We start from the raw sequence: 22,604 nt of genomic DNA, 5'->3' as shown, positions 1-22,604 counted from the left end.
TGATTTCTCAAGTTCATCTCACCTCTGTAGAACCAAGAATGAAAAATCATCATTCTCTAAAGTAAAAACCTGACCTTACTGAAAAAGGTCATCTTACCTCTGTGTAAAGGGAACATGGCATACTCTATCTACATGGCTGATTTTGGGCATTTTCCTATCCATTCAATGATACTTGCATACATTTGTAAATATCTGTACATGCATGTTTTAGGCATGTGGATTACTAATCCAAAGCAAAATGGTAATGCTTATCACATTTCCTCTATAGCAGTGGTATAGACTAAACAATTAACAAGATTCTGAAATGAGAGATATGCTGACATAATATTGGCTATAAAATGACTTAAAATGCATAGATTAAATTTAAATTTATTGCTTAAAATTTCAAAATATTATATGTACTCATCATCAAATACAAAATATTCAATTTCTTAGGTACACATTTGTTTTTAACTGATCTAAAAATAATTTTTAATGTTTTATTATATATTTGTTTTTTATTTATGGAGCTAATCTATGTTTACCTCATTTGTAACTTTTGTATCCCTATCTTAAATTCTGATGGAGGATTAAGAAAGAGACCCAGTTGTTATTAAAGAGAATTCCCTAAATCATTGCTACTATTGGTCATATGCCTGAATACAGGCAAAGTGAATAATATACTTTTTTAAAAAATGCCTAGAGCAGTTAAATGTCATTAGAAACCAGTGGGCTTGTCTTTCTAGGCCTCAGACCAGGATTTGAGGATATCCAAAAGAAGGAAGGAAATCCAAATAAGCAAGCAAATAGCAGAATTCCAATCTAAGACAAAGGGTAATGACATCTTCTCAAAGTAATGTAGATCCAGTGTTTTTGCAAAACATTAGTCCATTAAAATTTATGTATATAGTCTTAATCATAAATGAATGTACAGCTCTTTTTTAAATTTAATTTTTTTATTGTCTAAAGTTTTACATATGTCTCTTTTCCCCCTGATTCCCCCCCCCGCAGCCCCCAGCATTGGTTATGCTAATACTAGAAGCCCGGTGCAGGAAATTCGTGCACGGCGGGGGGTTGTCCCTCAGCCCAGCCTGTACCCTCTCCAATCTGGGATTCCCGGAGGGATGTCCGACTGCCCGTTTAGGCCCAATCCTGGTGGGATCGGGCCTAAACGGGCAGTCGGACATCCCTCTCACAATCCAGGACTGCTGGCTCCCAACTGCTTGCCTGCCTGCCTTCCTGATTGCCCCTAACTGCTTCTGCCTCCAGCTTGATCACCCCCTAACCACTCTGCTGCCAGCCTGTTTGCCCCCAACTTTCCTCCTCTGCCAGCCTGGTCACCCCTAACTGCCCTCTCCTTCAGGGTTGATCACCTCCAACTGCCCTCCCTTGCAAGCCTGGTCCCTCTCAACTGCCCTCCCTTGCAGGCTTGGTCCCTCTTAACTGCCCTCCCTTGCAGGCCGGATGCCTCCCAACTACCCTCTCCTGCTGGCCATCTTGTGGTGGCCATCTTGTGTCCACATGGGGGCAGGATCTTTGACCACATGGGGGCAGCTATATTGTGTGTTGCAGTGATGGTCAATCTGCATAGTACTCTTTTATTAGATAGGATAGAGGCCTGTTGCACGGGTGGGGGCCAGCTGGTTTGCCCTGAAGGGTGTCACAGATAAGGGTGGGGGTTCCCTTGGGGTGTGGGGCGGCCTGAGTGAGGGGCCTGTGGTGGTTTGCAGGCAGGCCACGCCCCCTGGCAACCCAAGCAGAGGCCCTGGTATCTGCAATTTATTTTCCTTCTACAATTGAAACTTTGTTGCCTTAAGCGGGTGAGCCCAGCCAGGGTGTGCGGAAAGCTTTGCTTCCCCTGTTGCCGCCGGCAACCCTGGCCTGCTCTCTCAAGCTCCATTCTGCCGCCCTTTGTTTGAATTTGTTTACCTTCTATAATTGAAACTTTGTAGCTTGAGTGGAGGCTTAGGCCTGCAACGGCTATGGAAAGCTTGGCTTACTCTGTTACCTGGGAAACCTTGCTCTCTGTGGCTGTAGCCATCTTGGATGGGGGTTAATTTGCATACTCGCCCTGATTGGCTGGTGGGCGTGGCTTATGTAGCGGAGTGATGGTTAATTTGCATATTACCATTTTATTAGAGAGGATGCATGCATACAAGTCTTTTGGTTGCTCTCTAATCCCCTCCCCCATCACCTCCCATGCCATTTGTCTCTGGATCTATTTTTGTTCATCAGTTTATGTTGATCATTATATCCCACATATGAGTGAGATCATGTGATATGTATCTTTCTCTGACTGGCTTATTTCACTTAGCATAATGCTCTCCAGTTCCATCCATGCTGTTGCAAATGGTAAAAGTTCCTTCTTTTTTATAGCAGTGCAGTATTGCATTGGGTAGATGTACCATAGTTTTTTAATCCATTCATCTGCTGATGGGCACTTAGGTTGTTTCCAAATCTTAGCTATTGTAAATTAAATTGTGTGGCTATGAACATAGGGGTGCATATATCATTTCTGATTGGTGTTTCTGGTTTCTTGGGATATAGTCCTAGAAGTGGGATCACTGGGTCAAATGGGAGTTCCATTTTTAACTTTTTTAAAAATATATTTTTATTGATTTCAGAGAGGAAGGAAGAGGGAGATAGAAACAATAATGAGAAAGAATCATTGATTGGCTGCCTCCTGAACACCCCCTACTGGGGATCAAGCCCGCAATCCAGGCATGTGCCCTTGACTGGAATTAAACCCAGGACCCTTCAGTCTGCAAGCCGATGCTCTATCCACTGAGCCAAACCAGCTAGGGCCATTTTTAACTTTTTGAGGAAACTCCATACTGTCTTCCACAGTGGCTGCCCCAGTCTGCATTCCCACCAGCTGTACATGATTGTTCCTTTTTCTCCACATCCTCGCTAGCACTTGTCATTTGTTGATTTGTTGATGATAGCCATTCTGACAGATGTGAGATGGTATCTCATTGTTGTTTTGATTTGCATCTCTCGGATGATTGGTGATTTTGAGCATGATTTCATATGTCTCTTGGCTTTCTGTATGTCCTCTTTTGAAAAGTGTTTATTTAGATCCTTTGCCCATTTTATGATTGGATTGTTTACCTTCCTTTGTTAAGTTGTATGAGTTCTCTGTAAATTTTGGAGATTAAACCCTTATCTGAAATAGCATTGGCAAATATGTTCTCCCATGCAGTGGGCTTTCTTGTTGTTTTGTTGATTGTTTCTTTTGCTGTGCAGAAGCTTTTTATTTTGATGTAGTCCCATTTGCTTATTTTCTCCTTAGTTTCCATTGCCCTAGGAGTTGTGTCAGTAAAAATATCACTATGACATATGTCTGCTATTTTGATGCCTATGGAGTCTTGTAGGATTTTTATGGTTTCCTGTCTTACATTCATCCTTTAACTATTTTGAGTTTGTTTTTGTGTATGGAGTAAGTTGGTGATCTAGTTTCCCTTTTTTGCATGTATCTGACCGAATTTCTCAGCACCATTTATTGAAGAGACTTCTTGACTCCATTGTAAGCTCTTGTCTCCTTTGTCAAATATTAATTGAGCATAATGGCTAGGGTCGATTTCTGGGCACTCTGTTCTGTTCCATTGGTCTATATATCTGTTCTTGTGCCATTACAATGCAGTTTTGAGAACCGTGGCTTGGTAATATAGCTTCATATCTGGTATTGTGATCCCTCCAACCTTGTTCTTCTTTCTCAGGATTGCTGTGGCTATTTGGGGTCTTTTTTTATTCCAGATGAATTTTTGGAGTGTTTATTCTAGATCGTTGAAGTATGCCCTTGGTATTTTAATGGGGTAGCATTGAATCTGTAGTTTGCTTTGGGTAGTATGGACATTTTAAGGATGTTGATTCTACCAATCCATGCATATGGTATGTTCTTCCATTTGTTTATGTCTTCCTCTATCTCTTTTTTCAATGTCATGTAGTTTTCTGAGTACAAGTCTTTTATGTCCTTAGTTAAATTTATTCCTAGGTATCTTAATTTTTTTTTTTTTGTGCAGTGGTAAAATGGAATTGTTTTTTAGTTTCTCTTTCTGTGAGTTCATTATTCGTGTATAAAAAGGCCATAAATTTCTGCATGTTAATTTTTTATCCTGCTACATTGCTGAATTCATTTATTAGGTCTTGTAGTTTTTGATGGTGTCTTTGGGGTTTTCTATGTATTGTATCATGTCATCTGTGAATAAGGACAGTTTTACTTCTTCTTTTCCAATTTTGATGCCTTTTATTTCTCCTTCCTGTCTGATCATTATGGCTAGCACTTCCAGTACTATGTCAAACAGGAGTGGTGAAAGTGGGCATCCCTGTCTTGGTCCCATTCATAGGGAAAATGAGTTTAGTTTTTGCCCACTGAGTATGATGTTGGCTGTAGGTTTGTCATATAAGGCTTTTATTATGTTGATGTATGATCCCTCTATTCCCACTTTGCTGAAAGTTTTTATCAAGAAAGAGTGTGGCATTTTGTCAAATTCTTTTTCTGCATTGATTGCTATGATTATGTGTTTTTTGTCTCTCAATTTGTTTATGTGATGTATCACATTTATTAATTTGCAGATATTGTACCATCCTTGCATCCCTGGAATAAATCTCACTTGGTCATGGTGTATGATCTTTCTAATGTAATCCTGGATCCTATTTGCTAGAATTTTGTTGAGGATTTTAGTATGTATGTTCATCAAAAATATTGGCTGGTAGTTCTCTTCTTTGTGTGGTGATTTTATCTGGTTTTGGAATTAGAGTAATGATGGCTTTCATAGAAAGAGCTTGGAAGTGTGCCTTCCTCTTGAATTTTTTGGATAGTCTGAGGAGGCTAGGTTTTAGTTCTTGTTTGAATGCTTGGTTGAACTCCCCTGTAAAGCTGTCCGGACCAGGGCTTTTGTTTGCTGGATGATTTTTGATCACTGCTTTAATTTCTTTGGTAGTTATCGGCATATTCAGGTTTTTTTGGATTCTTCCTTATTGAGTTTTGGGAGATTGTATTTTTCTAAGAGTATGTCTATTTTGTATAGGTTCTCCATTTTGTTGGAATAGAGTTGTTCATAGTATTTTTTCATAATCCTTTGTATTTCTGTGGGATGGGTTGTTACTTCACCTCTTTCATTTCTGATTTTGTTTATTTGGGTCCTCTCTCTTTGCTTCTTGGTGAGCCTGGCTAGAGGTTTATCAATCTTGTTTATCCTTTCAAAGAACCAGCTCTTGGTTTTGTTGACTTTTTTTTTTTTTTTTGTGTGTGTGTGTGTGTGTGTGTGTGTATGTGTGTGTCTGTATGTGTGCGTGTGTGTGTGTGTGTGTTTGTCTCTATGTCATTTATTTCCACTCTGATCTTTATTATTTCCTTCCATGTGCTTATGCTGGGCTTTTCTTGTTGCTCTCTTTCTAACTCTTTTAGTTGTAGGGTTAGATAATTTATTACCATTTTTTCTTGAGTTATTTTTTTTTTTTTTTTTTTTGAGGTAGGACTGTAGAGCTATGAACTTACATCTCAGGACTGCTTTCACAATGTCCCATAGATTTTGGATTGTTGTGTTTTCAGTGTCATTTGTTGCCAGGATGCTTTTTATTTCTTCTTTGATCTCTTTGGTAACCCAATCATTGTTTATTAGCATGCCATTTAGCCTCCAGGTGTTTGATTTGTTTTCATTGTTTTTATTGTAGTTGATTTCTAATTTTATGCCATTGTGGTCTGAGAAGATGTTTGATATAATTTCTATCTTCTTGAATTTGAAGAGACTTTGCCTGTGCTCCAATATGTTGTCTATCTTTGAAAATGACCTGTGTGCACTTGAGAAGAAAGTATATTCTGTGGCTTTGGGGTGAAATGTTCTGAAGATGTCAATTAATTCTATCTGATCTAGTGAATAATTTAGGATTGATGTTTCTTTGCTGATTTTTTTGTTTAGACGATTTATTCAGTGGTGTTAGTGGGGTATTAAAGTCCTCTACTATGACTGTATTGCTGTTGATCTCTCCCTTGATATCTTCCAGAAGATTTTTTTATGTATTTGTGTGATCCTGTATTCGGTGCATATATGTTTACCAGAGTTATATCTTCTTGTTGAATTGCTCCCTTTAGTATTATGAAGTGGTCTTTCTTATCTCTTGTTATGGCCTTCACTTTGAGGTCTAACTTGTCAGATATAAGTATTGCTACCCCAGCTTTTTTTTTTTTCATTTCCATTCACCTGAAACATTTTTCCCATCCCTTTACTATCAGTCTGTGTGAGTTCTTTGTTCTGAGGTGGGTCTCCTGTAGACAGAAGATATATAGGTCATGTCTTCTTATCCATTCAGCTACCCTATGTCTTTTGATTGGGGCATTTAATCCATTTACATTTGAAGTTATTATTGATAGGTACTTATTTGTCACCAATTTTATTCTTTATGCCTGTGTTCCTTCTTCCCTTTCTATTTCTTCTTTTACAGCAGACTCTTTAGCATTTCTTGCATTGCTGGTTTGGTGGTAATAAAATCCCTTAGTCCTTTTTTGTCTGTGAAGCTCCTGATTTCACATTCAATCTTGAATGATAGTCTTGCTAGGTATAGTATTCTTGGATTCAGAGCCTTGCTTTCTTTGACTTTGTATATTTCATTCCATTCCCTTCTGGCATGATGTGTTTCTGTTGAGAAATCAGTCAATAGTCTGATGGGAGATCCTTTGTAGGTAACTTTCTGTCTCTCTCTGGCAGCCTTTAAGATTCTCACTTTGTCGTTGGTGTTTGCCAATTTAAATATAATTTTTTCTTGGTGTTGGTCTTTTTGGGTTCATCTTATTTGGGACTCTGTGAGCTTCTTGGACTTGTGTGAGTTTTTTCTTGCCAATATCAGGGAAGTTTTCTGTCTTTATTTCTTCAAATAGGTTTCTATTACTTTCTCAGTTTCCTCTCATTCTGGCACCCCTGTTATGCAGATGTTGTTTCATTTTGTGTTGTCCTAAAGTTCCCTTAGGCTCTCCTCCTGTTTTTTACGTGTTTTTTTTGTTTGTTTGTTTGTTTTTTTCCAGTTGCTGCTTTGCTTGGGTATTTTTTCCTATCTTGTCTTCTAGCTCACTGATGCGGTCCTCCGCTTCTTCTAGTCTACTGTTGATTCTTTCTATTGTGTTCTTTATTGCAGTGATGTCATTCTTCATTTCTTCTTGGTTCTTCTTCATTTCCTCTTGGTTCTTACACATGTTGTTGAATTTGTCTTCCATCCTTTTCAGTGTCCTTATGAGCATTGCTCTGCATTCTTTCTCTGACAAATTCCTTGCCTCCATTTTGTTTACTTCCTTTTCTGGTGATTCCTCCTTTTCTTTCATATGGGGGCTGTTTCTTTGTCTCCCCATGTTCGCTCCTGTCAGGGTGTCTGGTTATGTAGCTCTCTCTCTACCATGTTGACTCTCTCCAGGTGATCTCTGACCTTTCCTCCCACGGATTGCCTCACCAGCTGTGTTTAATTTGCCAATTCTGTGTGGATGTTATTCTATTCAGCTGTTCCTTCTATCCGCACTGTGAGAAGGCACAGGACCCATTTGCATATATGGCCGCCACCTTGTCTTCCCCTGGACAAAATTTTTAGGCACCCGTGGCCAGGGAGGGTGGAGTCTTGGTGTTTGTGGGTTTACAGCTAAGGCAGCTAATCCCTGAGAATTGTGGCTGTAGGTTCCCAGGAGATATCCAAGGTTTCCCCGGGTGAAGGTAAGGCTGGGCTTCTGATCACAACTGCTCTCCCCTTCAAGATGGTGCAGTCTCTGTAGCTGAGCTGGCCTCCCAGGTAGAGATTTCAGCAGTAATAGAGGCTGTCTTGCCAGTGGAGCCTGGTCCACCAGTCCCCAACAGTCCTGTGGAATATAACTGTCCCTCACTCACACATACACACACTCCCTGCATGTCTATGCACTCTCCTTTTAGCATCTCACTGACACACTATCTTGCAGCCTGCCATCCCATCGGCAGCCAGCTTGGATTGACTGAATGTACAGCTTTTAAGCCATAGATTAACTTAATTTCTTGTCATCAAAAATAAGATTTGCTTAATAGTACTTTCCTGGTCCAAAGTGTCTTTTCACTACATATATAAGGAGTATATTTCTTCTCATCAATCTTCTCTATTATTAAGAAAAAAACACACATTTAATCTGTGTCTCTCTATATAATTGAACACACAACTCTGATTTTCCCAATATTTAAATTTAGCTGAAGCAAAATTAAGTCTAATTGTACTGTCCCTGCCAGGTATGCTAAGAGAGATTACAGTGTTAAAAAATATGACCATTTTATAGCAAGGAATAATATTTTCATAACAACTATTAAAACTTGAGTCATTCTCAATATTTATCTAAACAGTGCAATAAATTAAGGTCAAGTGGGTAATATTTATAATACAAAATCATTATATTATCCATGATGGAGATAGTATGGGAGTCATCTTTGAAGATGGCATCTAATGATACTTATCTCCTGATACTTATGTCCCTGTGTTGCTCCTCTACATTGATTAGGATCACCCTGTGTAGTAAATCAAGTATTGCAGAAATGACAGAGCATGGCATCTGAGACTTGGTCACAAAATATACCTCAGCTTCTACCTTGCTTTTTCTTGGATCACTAGTTTTGGGGCAAGTCGACTGCCATCACGTTGACAGTCCAGCAGTCCTATGAAAATGTCACACATAGTGGTTAACTGAGACTCTGTCAATAACTAGCACTAACCTGCCAGGCATGTTGGAAGTGAGCTATCTTAGAAGCAGATCCTCCAGCCCTCCTCAAGCATTCAGATGCTGATGAGAGATCCGGAGCCATAAATGTACAGCTTAGCTGACCCTGATTACCTGACCCAAAAAACTGATTGAGATAATAAACGATCACTATTTTAAGCTGCTAAATTTGGGGTTAACTTGTTACTTGTCAATAGATAACTAATAATGGCAACATATACAGGTAAAAAGAACATGGACTAAGAGGTTGACAAATCCTATACAATAAGGAGGTTATATGCAAATTGACCCTCACACCCTCACACAAGATGGCCACCACCATGTGGTCAAAGATGGCCACCACAAGATGGCCAGCAGGGAAGGGTAGTTGTGGGTGATCAGGACAGCAGGGGAGGTCAGTTAGGGACAACCAGGCTGGCAGGGAAGGGCAGTTAGGGGTGGCCAGTCTGGCAGGGGAGGGCAGTTGGGGGGGACCAGGACAGCTTGGGAGGGCAGTTGGGGGGAAACAGGCCTGAAGGGGAGGGCAGTTGGGGTGACCGGGTCATCAGGGGAGGGCAGTTGGGGGCAATCGGGCTGGCAGGGGAGGAGTTAAGTGTCGATCAGGCTGGCAGGGGAGTGGTTACGGGGTGATGAGGCTGACAGACAGGTGAGCAGTCGGGAGCCAGCTGTCCTGGATTGTGAGAGGGATGTCTGACTCCTGGTTTAGGACCGATCCCTGTGGAATTGGTCCTAAACCAGCAGTCAGACATCCCCTGAGGGGTCCCAGATTGGAGAGGGTGCAGGCTGGGCTGAGGGACACCCCCCCAGTGCACGAATTTCATGCACCGATTCTCTAGTCTACAATGTATTTTGATGACAACTTAAAGTAGATAGACTCCAAAGGGCCATATCTCAGTTTTGCCTTCAGTAAATTGAAAATAATAAATTGTACCTCACAGAGATTTGAGGACTAAAAAAAATTAAAAGTATTTAAAGGGCCTAGAAAATGATTTGTCCTCAGTAAGTATTTGCTTTTTTTTAAAATGTTCTTTAAATTGTGCTAAATTTGACAAGACTTGATTTTAAAGGTTATCAAGTGGATTATTTCCAGTACATAGAGATGGATTTCATAGGATGCAGAATGCTATACAGAGAAAAGACTAAGGATGGTCAGGTACTGTCTCTGTTTTTGTTTGTGCTTATTTGTTTATATTTATTTTATTGAATATCTGACTTTGAACATTTAAGAGAGGTGAATTTTTATAAATATCTCCTTAAATAGAAGTAAAGAAAGTGTATAAGTTATTTCTGAATATAGTTGTAAGCCCAAGTATAAAAGATCTCCAGGAAATAACATTTCTCCAGATGTTGCAGAAACTCTCCTTGACTCTGACAGAGTCTCTGACAGCTTCGTGCTCTAGTCAGACATCTGAAGGTCAATAAAACAACTGAGAAACATGCTGTATCTGTTTTTTCTCTGTGTGCTTACTTTGATTCCACTATTTTTGTGTCTTTGACTAAATAAATTGGGAAATTATAACTGGGTGTTTTTATGTGTCATATTTCCTTTTGCTTATTCATAATTGACTTGCAATGCCTTTACTTTTGGCTTTTAACACTGATATTTCAGTTGATTTTTGATAGACTCTGAGGGGCCATAACTTAAACTAAGTGCCATAGTGAAGGGGTTAAATTCATGGACTCTGCATGAAGAACTGCAAGACTTTTCGGATTCAAATCCAAGCTCTGTCACTAACTGTATCAATTTGTGCAAATTACTCTGAAAACACTTTGTGCTTTTATCTCTCCCAAACAAGATGAAAAAAATAACAATATCTATCTTACAGGTTCATTATAAAAATAAGCTGGTTAATATTTATTAAAAATTTGGAACACTGCTGTCAAATAGCAGTTGCTTGTGAGTTTTTCATTTTGATGAGGTAATATTTGAATGGCCTGGGCTCTGAAACTACCATATAGATCCAATTAGTGAGTGTAACAACAACTGCTCAGCAACAAGCATATTTCTTTCTCCTATTTCCTGCAGATATTTAAGTGTGCTTTACTCTAATATTGAGAGGAATTTGTATATTCTTATTATGTTTGAGAATTTGAATATTTACTCAACTCTAACCCTGACAAACATAAATGTATACTTTCATCTGAAATGAAAATATGTTTGCTATTTACAGATGCATTTGATTTCACAGCTCCTAGACCTTCTCTAGGTGTACAAGTGTGTTGGGGAGCGACACTAATTGGGGAATATTAATCTATCTTTTTACGAGTGGTTTTAAAATTCTTTGAAAATCCAATAAAAGATATAGTCCATCTCCTCAGTAGGAAAAAAGTCACTGAAGTTATGACTATGAGCATCAATTGGCATTTTGCTATAATTGCTATAGGCCAAAAAAGTGTACTAAGGATTATTACAGCCATTTTTTTAAAGGTGCTGTATTTAGGAAAGGGAGAGAAAGAGAATATGAGAGAGAGAGAGAGAACAAAGAACACCCCCAAAACAAATGAACAATCAAAAAATTCAGGACATCACCTCATAAAATATTGGAAGCAAAGTGGACTTTAACAAATGAGCTCTCATTTGCAGTACTGGGAATAATTGTTTGTTAGGTTTTAAGAAAGAAATGACAAAAGATCAAAAGTGATTTTGAAAGGTATGTAACATAGTTTGTCATTATTTAAACTGTTTTTTAAAATTTTTTAATTAATTATTTTTTGTGGATATTCAGGGATGGAGTGTGGGGGGGGTATGGGGAGACTGCAAGGATGTCCCATGAAAGGAAGGTTTCTGAGCAGGTGAAATTAAGGTTCTATTCAGCCATCCCATATCTACCAGAGAAGTATTACTTTCATAGGTATTACTTTTTGGGCTTTCAAACAAGATTGCATTTGAATAAAGGAGTTCATAACTTTCAAAGGATTGAGAACCAATTTTCTAGATGATTGTCCATAAAGATAATCACAAATTGAAGTTATCTTGCCCTGGAACAGTTGCTCAGTGGTTAGAGCATTCACCTGTAGGCCCAAGGGTCCAGGGTTTGATTCCTGGTCAAAGGCACGTACCTCGGTTGCAGGTTTCTCAGCCCCGGTAGGGGGTGCATGTGGGAGGCAACCAATATACATGGCTCTCTCCCGCTGATATTTCTATCTCTCTCTCCCCTCCTCTTCCCTCTCTTCCACTCTCTCTAGAAATCAATGGAAAAATATCCTCCAGTGAGGATTAAAAAAAAGAGAAGAAGAAACAAATATGTTAAAGAAAAAAACAAATAAACAAGCAAATTGAAGACATCTCAACTGAGGTAACCAAAATCAACCAGAATCTGAGAAGGTTGTATTAGAGGATACATAATCTTAATAGGATGCAACAAGGGTGGCCCCAGAGAGATTTGTTTTATTCTAAGTAAATAAAAACACAGGGGCTTCCATGAAGCCACAGAAAGGTAGATTTGAAATTAGTAAAATCATTAATTAATTAGTTAAAAGAATTAAAAAGTGAATATCCCAAATGGTAGAAGAGATGCTATACAAAATAGCTGCAATTTTTTTCTAAGGTAAAACTACAGTCATGGTTGAACCTAACATTTTCTTGAATACATCCCTTCTTATTTTAAAGTGAAATATATATATATATATATATATATATATATATATATATATATATATATATATATTATATAGCTACTACCCTTCCCTCTACATCCCATCTTCCAGTTAATCCACAGGGGTCCCACTCTTCTTTGATAGCTAAGACCAGCTAAAGAGGTTTGAATGAGCTTACTGGTTGAAAATAAAGAGAAAGTAGTGGAGTCCTGACTTCTCTTGTTCAAACGCTCTTGCCAAGGCCTTCTGAGGTTTCTCAAGGGGACAATCATACAGAGCTGAAGTTAGAGGAGCCTTAAAAATCACATTGGATAGTCCTTTAACCATGTACTTTATTTCCCCTACAGCCCCTTTAGTGACAGAATATCTAAAACACAGTGAGCTATAAAACAGTGTTAGAATGTCTTGGGGGAGAGCAAGGCAGGTGAGAGGGTTGAGTCTCATCAAGGAAGCTGGGCAGAGACAGAGGCTCCCATGGCGTTTGGAGTGCTCTCATGGAGTCTGTGCCCAAGTCCTTTAAGTGCTGGTTTACTTCCCAATTAAACGTGGTTGCCAGCAAGAGCAATGGTGTGCTGGTTCAGAGGGAGAAGCACAAATAAAACAATCAGCGATGAGGGATTTGCAGGCATTTCTGAGATCATATAAACCAAAGTGGACATTTCTTCAGGATGCTATTAGCTACTCTTCTTTCCCATGGGGGACCCCTCCCCTTTCAGTTTGCTTGCCTGGGAAGAGGCTGTTGAGAATCATTCAAGCCAGTTAAAGAAATTGCTTAAAGTAAGTATCTGAAACACAAACCCATTAGCTCAAAGTGCTTGGAACACAGTAACAATCACAAAGTCCTTACTTCTTTTCTCCTTTGTACCATTCGAAGGCCGGAGGCGGCACACCTGCACCTTCGCATCTTATCAATCCACTGCGTCCGGGGGCCACGGTGCCGGATTTAATTTCCTGGATCGTAGGAGCAACTGAAAAAGAAACACACACAAATAAACTGGTGGGTAAGTACAAATAATCTTCAGCAGAAATATAACACACATATATTTCCATTCCTTCTAAATCCAAAGCAATCTTACGCCTGATAGGCCAATGCATCACATTTTCAGGGTGTTATGCTTCTAATACAAGACTTTCAGCTTCATTTTTCACGTTGGACAATAGACGAATGTTCTCAGAGAGTGTAGAGTAAATGCAATACATTTTGGCCTTGCTTCCTATTGGAAAATGGCATTGGTGAGGGACACACTTCATCTACACTCCAGTCAAACTATACTCCAATAATAGCTCTCAGATATTGAGTGATCACTGGAAGCCAGTCACTGGACTAGGTGATTTTTGTTCATGATTTCCTCACAGCAATACTTTAAAGGTAGATGGTATTATCCCTTTTTACAAAGGTAAAAACTGAAACTCAGAGAAGGTAAATAATTTGTCTAAGGTCACACAGCTGCTTAGCTGGAGAATTTGGACTTGAAGTCAGGCATGCTGACTCAGAACCTAAGCTCTTTCAATATTCTGTGCTTTTCCCTGTCTGCTCCCCACGCATTAGCTCTTTAGCGATTTTTTAAAATGTGGTTTCTTCTACCTGGAATGTTGTTCTTCCTCATTTCTACAGATTCAAATGCTAATTTAGGTGTGACCATCTCCAAACTCTTCCCTATTGCTCTGGCTACAAACAGTTTTCCCGTCTTTAAGTAGTGTTTATAAATTTCTCATACCAAACTAGTATTTCTATCTTGTATTGCATTTATTTATGAGTAGCTCAGGATTCCTTGTTAGTTTCCTGAAGGCAGGGTAAATATGTGATCAATTTGCCATATTCAGATCTCAGAGCACAATGCTTGGCACAAAATGATGCTTGAAAAGGTTTTTTGTAGAATAGTCATTCCTTTATTTATCAAATAGTTATTGAGCCATCAATAACTGTCAGGTATTTCCCAAGGCACAAAACAGTTAAACTTCTTGACATGATGAAGCTTATACTCTAGGGAAGTGGTCAGCAAAGCATGGCTCGTGATCCACATGCGGCTCTTTGGCCCCTTGAGTGTGGCTCTTCCACAAAATACCACGTGCGGGCGCTTACATACACTGCGATTGAAACTTCGTGGCCCATGCGCAGAAGTAGGTTTTTGGCTCTCAAAAGAAATTTCAATCGTTGTACTGTTGATATTTGGCTCTGTTGAACAATGAGTTTGCCGACCAGTGCTCCAGGGGGATGGAGAAACAGAGTATAAGCAGTAAGTATCATAAATAATTAATTTAAATGAAATGTTAGAATCTGATAAAATATATAGTGAAACATACAGCAAGGTAAGAGACATTAGAGCAAGGAATGGATTGCAGTTTTATGTAGGGTAATTTGATTAAGACTCATTGAGAAGGTAAGATTTAAGCAACACACATAGTCTTCCAGGAAGAGGGAGCAGCTTGCAGTAAGGTCTGAGGCTCCAGAAAGCTGATTCGTTTGAAAAAAATCAGTGTGGCTGAAGCAAAGAGACAGAGAGAGAGCAGGAGATGGAATGTGATGGGTGATTTTGTGTCAACTGGACTGGGTCACAGAATGCTGGATATTTGCTAAACATTATTTCTTCGTGTGTCCATGAAATATTAGCATTTGAACCAGTGGACTCAGTAAAGTATATTGCCCTCTCCAATGTGTGTTTGCATCATATAATCCACTGAGGGACTAAAGAGGAAAAAAGGCACAGGGAGAACTCACCTCTTCTCTGCCTAACTGCTGAGCTAAGGCAGCCTCTGAGTAGTTATTATACCATTGGCTCCCCTGGGTTTCAGACTTTCAAACCAAGACTGAACTATACCATTGGCTTTTCTGGGTCTCCAGCTTATAAACAGCATATTGTGGGACTTCTCAGCTTGTATAATCACTGAGTCAATTCCTTATTATATAATCTCTTTATCTGTATATATATAAAGTTTTTAGCCATATATATACTAGAAGCCCGGGTACACGAATTTTTGCACAGATGGGGGTCCCTCTGCCTGGCCGGTGATCGAGGCTTATAGGGGGCCAGCCAAGGGGGTGGGACCCCGGGAGGTTGGCTGGCCGGGGGGAGGGTTCCTGCCCCTGATTGGGGCGAGGGGTCTGATTAGGGGTGGGGCAGTCCAGGGGGAGGGGCCGCAGGTGGTTGGGGGTGCCCTATCGGGCCCAGATCAGACCCCGCAGTGCACATCATAGTGACCAGTCATTCTGGTCATTCTGGTCATTCTGAACACACACATACATACATATATACATAGGTGTTTGTATATATAGTTGACCTTGAACAACACAGGTTTGAACTGCATGGGTCTACTCATATGCAGATTTTTTCCAATAAATTCATCAGATCATTGTTTGGAGATTTCCTTAGTACTCTGAGGCAAACATATCAATTACACTAGGCTAGCATAAGGCAATCATATTGCTGCTTCTTTATTACCAATGCATGAATGCCTATATATAAATACCAATTTCTTTTTCACATTATCTTTTCATTTTTGATGTCTAGGAAGCTCTTTATTTCACCTTCAATTTTAAATGATAGCCTTTCTGGGTAATCTTAGTTGTAGCTCCTTGCTTTTCTTCACTTTGAATATTTCATGTCAATTACTTCTGGCCTGAAATGTTTCTATTGGGAAATCAGCTGACAGGCTCATGAGAGCTCCCTTGCAAGTAACTTTCTTTCTCTTAAGATTCTCTCTTTATCTTTAACCTTTCCCATTTTAATTATGATGTTTCTTAGTGTGCGCCTCTTTGGGTTCATCTTGATTGGGACTCTGTGCTTCCTGGACTTGTGAGTCTTTTTCCTTCACTAGGTTGGGAAAGTTTTTAGCCATTATTTCTTCATACAGTTTCTCAATCATTTGATCTCCCTCTTCTCCTTTTGGTACCCTTATGATGTGGATGTTGCTATGCTTGATGGTGTCCCAGAGGTCTCTTAGACTTTCATTTTTTAACATTCTTTTGTTGTTGTTGGTCTGTTTTGGTGTTTTATGTTACCTTGTCCTCTAAATTGATTATTTGATTCTCGGCTTCTTCTAACATGCTGTTGATTCTTTCTAGTGTAGTCTTCATTCCAGATATTGTGTTCTTCATTTATAACTGTTTCTTTTTTTATTTTTAATATATTTTATTGATTTTCCACAGAGAGGAAGGGAGAGGAATAGAGAGCTAGAAATATCGATGAGAGACAAACATCGATCAGCTGCCTCCTGCATACCACCCACTGGGAATTTGCCCGCAACCAAGGCACATGCCCTTGACCAGAATCGAACCTGGGACCCTTCAGTCCACAGGCCGGAGCTCTATCCACTGAGCCAAACCGGCCAGGGCATAACTGTTTCTTTTTTATTTTTTCTATGTCCTTTGGATCATATGGTAAAAGTATGTTTAGTTTTCTAAAAAAAAACAAACCACCTGTCAAACTGTCTTCCTAAGTGTTTGTACAATTATGAATTACTACCAGCAATGTATGAAAGTTGCTATTGCTCCAAATTCTTGCCATCATTTGGAGTTGTCAGATTTTAGTTATTCTAATAAGTGGTATCTCATTTTTAAAATTTGCATTTCACTGATGACATATAATGTGGAGTGACTTTCCACATGCTTATTTGCCATCTGTGTATCTTGTTTGGTGAGGTGTCTATTAAGGTCTTTGGGCAATTTTTTAAATTGGGTTGTTCATATTCTTATTATTGAGTTTTAAGTGTTCTTTTTATATTTTAGATAACAGTCTTTTATAAAATATGCCTTTTACAAATATATTCTCCCATCTGTAGCTTGTTTTTTAATTTTATTGATAGAGTTTAACACAGAGTAAAAATTCTCATTTTAATAAAATCTAGCTTATCAATCATTTCATCCACAGATCATTCTTCTTGGTATTATATCTAAAAAGTCATCACCAATCCCAAGGTCATCTAGATTTTCTCCTATGTTATCTTCTAGAAGTTTTATATGAATGTCTTTTTTAATATTTTCTTTTCAACCAATATTTAAAACATAGAATACATTTTAAATAACATTATGAGAAAAAGTTCAATATAATAGGAACCTTGAGGATGGAAATACTAATTCATTCAGATGAATGACTTGAGTAAATGTGCACTTTGGATATATTTTAGGTTTCTTTAGAAAGCAATAAAAAAGTACAGAGTTTAATGATTTTTCAATATGTGGTGAATATGAAAACTGTAAACACTCTTACAACAGAACATTGCCTTTTCTTTAAAAAATACCCTTGCAACTCCATCATTTTCTGTTAAGGGTGATAATTCACTTTGAAATTATAGACCTCTACATGTCTGTGGTATTTTTATTCTTAATAGTAAAAGTTTAACTTATAATTCTGAAAAAAAAATAAAAAAAATATTTTTATTAAAGTGCTTGGCAATAATGCTAAAAAAATAATGAACATATTTACCCAGAAAGTCTCACCCATACATAAGAAAATGTGAGATAATATACATACCAGTACACACATTTTTATATATGTACTAGAGGCCCGGTGCACGAAATTCGTGAATGGGGGTGTGTGTCCCTCAACCCAGCCTGCACCTTCTCCAATCTGGTACATCCCTCTCACAATCCAGGACTGCTGGCTCCCAGCTGCTCGCCTGCCTGCCTTCCTGATTGCCCAAACCACTTCTGTCTGCCAGCCTGATCACCCCCTAACCACTCTGCTGCCGGCCTGATTAACACCTAACTGCTTCCCTGCTGGCTCGATCACTCCCGACTGCCCTCCCCTGCTGGCCTGCTGGCCCCCAACTGCCCTCCCCTGCAGGCCTGGTCCCCCCCAACTGCTCTCCCCTGCAGGCCTGGGACCTCCCCAACTGCCCTCCCTTGCAGGCCTGGTCCTCCCCAACTGCCCTTCCCTGCAGGCCTGATTGCCCACAACTGCCCTCCCTTGCAGACCTGGTCTCTCCCTTGCTGGCCATCTTGTGGCAGCCATCTTGTATCCACATGGGGGCAGCATTCTTGTGTGTTGGAGTGATGGTCAATTTGCATATTACTCTTTTTTTATTAGATAGGTTGAGGCCTGGTGCAAGGGTGGGGGCTGGCTGGTTTGCCCTGAAGGGTGTCCCGGATCAGGGTGGGGGTTCCCTTGGGGCACAGGGTGGCCTGGTTGAGGGGCCTGTTGTGGTTTGCAGGCAGGCCACGCCCTCCAGCGACCCAAGAGGAGGCCCTGGTATATGGGATTTATTTATCTTCTATAATTGAAACTTTGTAGCCTTGAGCGGAGGCTAGGGCCGTCCAGGGCAGGCGGAAAGCTTGGCTTCCTCCATCACTGGGGAAACCCAAGCCTCCTGCTCTCTCCAGCTCCATGGCCGCAGCCATTTTTGTTGGGATTTATTTATCTTCTATAATTGAAACTTTGTAGCCTTGAGCGGAGGCTAGCGCAGGCCAGGGTGTGTGGAAAGCTTGGCTTCCTCCATTACCGGGGAAACCCAAGCCTCCTGCTTGCTCCGTGGCTGCAGCCATCTTGATTGGGTTAATTTGCATACTCGCTCCTGATTGCCTGGTGGGCGTGGCTTGTGGGTGTAATGGAGGTACGATCAATTTGCATATTACTCTTTTATTACATAGGATATCTGTAAATATACACTACATATATAGGGTGTCCAAAAAATGTATACACACTTTAACAACTGATAGCTCAAATTTTAAAATGAATTCTATTTTAAATAATCACTACCTTTATAATTTATGCAAAGTGTCTATATACATTTTTGAGGGATACTATATATAGACATATATATATATATATATATATATATATATATATATGCACAAATACAAACACACAAACACTCAATCATATCAGGAATTATTTTAATAATGGTTTCTATATTAAGCAAAGATTCATGTTCCCCTATAAAAGGAAATAAAATATATAAAAGACATCTTACCTAATAATAGACAAACATGTAAATTGACCGTACCTCTGCTACACCCATAGCTAATCAGAGTGAGTATGCAAATCAACCCAACAAAGATGGTGGTTAATTTGCATACATAGGCCCCAGTGCCTGGGTCCCGGGAACATCCTGGCACCCAGGTCACTCTGAGGTAGGCCCTGTGTGGGCCCTGAGCAACCTGGGAAGGGCCTGAGCCAGGGGGCTCCTGTGCAAAGCCAAGCCTGCAATCAGAGCCGAGGGGGCAGGGGCGGAGCCGGTGATCGGAGGGAGCTGGGACTCCCCTGCTCAGGTAAAGGATCGATTAGAGGCTTTAGGCCTGGGCAGGGCCCAGCCGGCGATTGGTGTGAACTACAGAGGAAACACCTTTTCTGACTGCTCATTGGCTAAGCTTCCTGTATGCCACTGGTAATATTCTTAGTAACTTGGGTAATAAGAATCCAAAAAGGTGATCTAGGGTTTTTTCACCACACTTCTGGAGAAAAAAAAGAAAGTCTGCTGCTGGAGGGCTAAGAAATGTCATATCCTGCCCTAGCCGGTTTGGCTCAGTGGATAATGCCTCAGCCTGCCGACCGCAGGGTCTGGGTTCAATTCTGATCAAGGACATGTAGCTAGGTTGCAGGCTCCTCCCTGGCCGGGGCCTAGGTCAGGGCTCATGCAGGAGGCAACCAATCAAAGTGTTCCTCTCACTTTGATGTTTCTCTCTGTCTTTTCCTTTCTCTTCCACATTCTCTAAAAGTCTATGGAAACATCCTCAGGTGAGGATAAAAAAATAAAAAAAGAAAGAAATGTCATATCTTATGAAAGACACATCTTGAAAATGCCTAAAGAAAGTTGTCATTTTTTCATGGTGAAGGGACTGGAGTCCATGTTGATGAAAACACCTTGGTGGCTGTGGTGACTGGCAGTGGCTGCAGCAGCGGGGTGATGGGGCTGGTGCCTTCCCCTGATCAGCCTGGTCGCCTCCCACAAAGGGATGCCAGACTGCGGCTTAGGCCCGCTCCCCGTGGAGAGTGGGCCTAAGCCATCAGTAGGACATCCCCTGAGGGATCTCAGTATGTGAGAGGGGGCAGGTTGAGCTGAGGGACCCCCCACCCCCAGTGCTCGAATTTCGTGCACTGGGCCCCTAGTCTATAAATAAAACCCACCTATTTGTCTATTATTATGACACTGTTTTGCTTGTGAGAGGTATAGATCAGATTGTATTTTCACTCTTGTCCTCACAAACTTCCATCTCTCTTTCTCCCTGTCACACTAAGGGACCATAATCTTTTATGATATTCAATTGTTATTGAAGATGAAATAACCATATGCAATAGGAGACCCATCACAAGCTTCTATTGATAACCTGGTTAGATCAATTAGTCTCTTGTTTGTCAAGGGGGCCGTGACTCATTACAAACTAAACCATGAAATCTGGAACACTGCCTGCAAATCCAGGCGTAATGAACTGAAATAAAAATCTAATTTGTCATTAAAATGCTTTTATGCAGTACAGCATGCATATGGCTCAGCACTAGGTGTTTCACCACACAAGTTAAAGGAACATGATCCTCTTGTCGGTGATGAACACCAAAAATGTCATATGGAAGTTTATAAAAGATGAATCAAAAATTAAAATTGAGCATAATAAAAAAGTCCCCAGAGCATTTTTTTGTGTTACAGAATTAAAGAGTTATGAGCTATGGGTAATCAATATGGAGAGGAGAGTCTCACATAGATTTCATTTTGAGGCTAAAATTCTTAACTTGAACTTGAAGGCTCTATTGATTATTCTTGGGAATATGAATAAACCCTTATTCATATTATTCTACCTCTTTTGAAAATGACTGCTTAAGAGGAAGATTAATCCACTTATTTGCTTTTAATACCTTCATCAATTCAACAAATATGTTTATTATGGGTCACATTGATAAAAATAACACTCCTGGTCTCATAGGAATATTATTTTTGAGGTTTAGGAATTTGGGGGCTTATTTTTTTTTGGGGGGGGGTGTACATACATGTGCAAACTAAATATATATTTTAAATTTATATAAATAATAAGGGATTGATATGAACTGAAATGAAAACTGAGCAAGGTAAAAGAACAGACCCTTACTGACAAGGCATTAATTGAGCAGAGCATTGAATTATGTGAGAAAAGGAATCAAGTGTTTATCTGTAGGAAATTATTAAAGTAAGAGGAAACAGAGAAGTCAAAGGCCTGAGTTGAGGGCCTGCTTGAGACAGAAACATGTTTAGCAGATTAAAGGAGGAACAAGATGGTCTTTGAATTTTATTCTAAGGAGATGAAGTTTTAGATATTTATAGTGGAGGAGTGACATGGTTTAATGAACATTTTATAAAGATTCTTTAGCTGCTGTGTGAAACAAAGTTGCAGAGAGACAGGTGAGGAAACAGCACAGCTAGAAGACTATTTTTTGAATGATGAGAAAGTCATTGGCCAATCCACAGGAAAGGTGGGAATTGAGATAATTTTAATTAATTAGATCATTGGTCACATTGGACCTAAATCAACTCATTTTAGTTAACTGGCAGTGACAGGACATTTATAGTCAAATTTCCAAGTTTACATCATTCTGAGCCCTATTACTTTGCATACATAAAAGAGTTCTGTGGCCACAGAAATGTCTGATTATACCCAGAAAGTTTCTTTTCTAGAGCATATCTCAGAAACTGTGATGTATGAATTTCTTATCACATGGAACTTTTTCCAAACATATGAGACCACAAAATTGCAAAAGTTTTTATATTTGAATTTTTGTGGGCCTCTATTTCTTGGGACATATTCTGAGTATACTGGACAGTTGGACTAGTAGATGTCTAAGGTCTATTCTACATGCTATGTTACGTGATCCATGACTTTTGAGGTCAAAAATCATCACTAATTCAACAGGCTCCTGAGCTATAATGTATTCATGAATTTTACATGGGAAGACCTCAATTATTTGCATTATCAAGGTATTTACTTGCCAGAAATATAGACCTCACAACACTTATGACTAATTAATTCTACAACCGGAGCTATATATATATAAAAGCCTAAGCAACTGGACAACTGAACAATTGAACAACTGAACAACCTGTTGACAGGTCACTATGACGCACACTGACCACCAGGGGGCAGACACTCAATGCAGGAGCTGCCCCCTGGTGGTTAGTGCACTCCCACAGCAGGCACGCCACTCAGCTGACTGATGAGCTCAAGGCTGGTGAGCACAGATGCGGTGGCAGTGGCGGCAAGCGCAGTAGGGCCAGGATGAGTGGGAGTGGTGCGGCGCCTGGCCTGGAGTTGGGGCTCCTCCCTGGCCACCTGCCACTTTGTGCACTACTGCATCCCTTGGGGGATGTTGGACTGCTGGTTTTAGCTGGATCCCCACTTGGCCTGTGGGGATCG

The 22,604-nt window shown here is 39.9% G+C and overlaps 1 protein-coding gene across 1 annotated transcript in view; it reads right to left on the bottom strand.

Annotated features, from left to right (window-relative positions):
* The window catches only part of NEGR1 (neuronal growth regulator 1), an 888,615-nt gene that overhangs the window by 203,965 nt on the left and 662,046 nt on the right, over positions 1-22,604 (bottom strand). The window contains exon 5 of the mRNA XM_079778432.1: positions 13,137-13,257. Within this exon, the coding sequence (XP_079634558.1) occupies positions 13,137-13,257 (121 nt within the window). The remainder of the gene's footprint in view (positions 1-13,136; positions 13,258-22,604) is intronic.

Source organism: Cnephaeus nilssonii (assembly GCF_951640355.1).
Source record: "Cnephaeus nilssonii genome assembly, chromosome: 7".
Taxonomy (NCBI): Eukaryota; Metazoa; Chordata; class Mammalia; order Chiroptera; family Vespertilionidae; genus Cnephaeus; species Cnephaeus nilssonii.
Note: the sequence above shows the minus strand (reverse complement) of the source record. Positions and strands in the feature narration are given on the sequence as shown.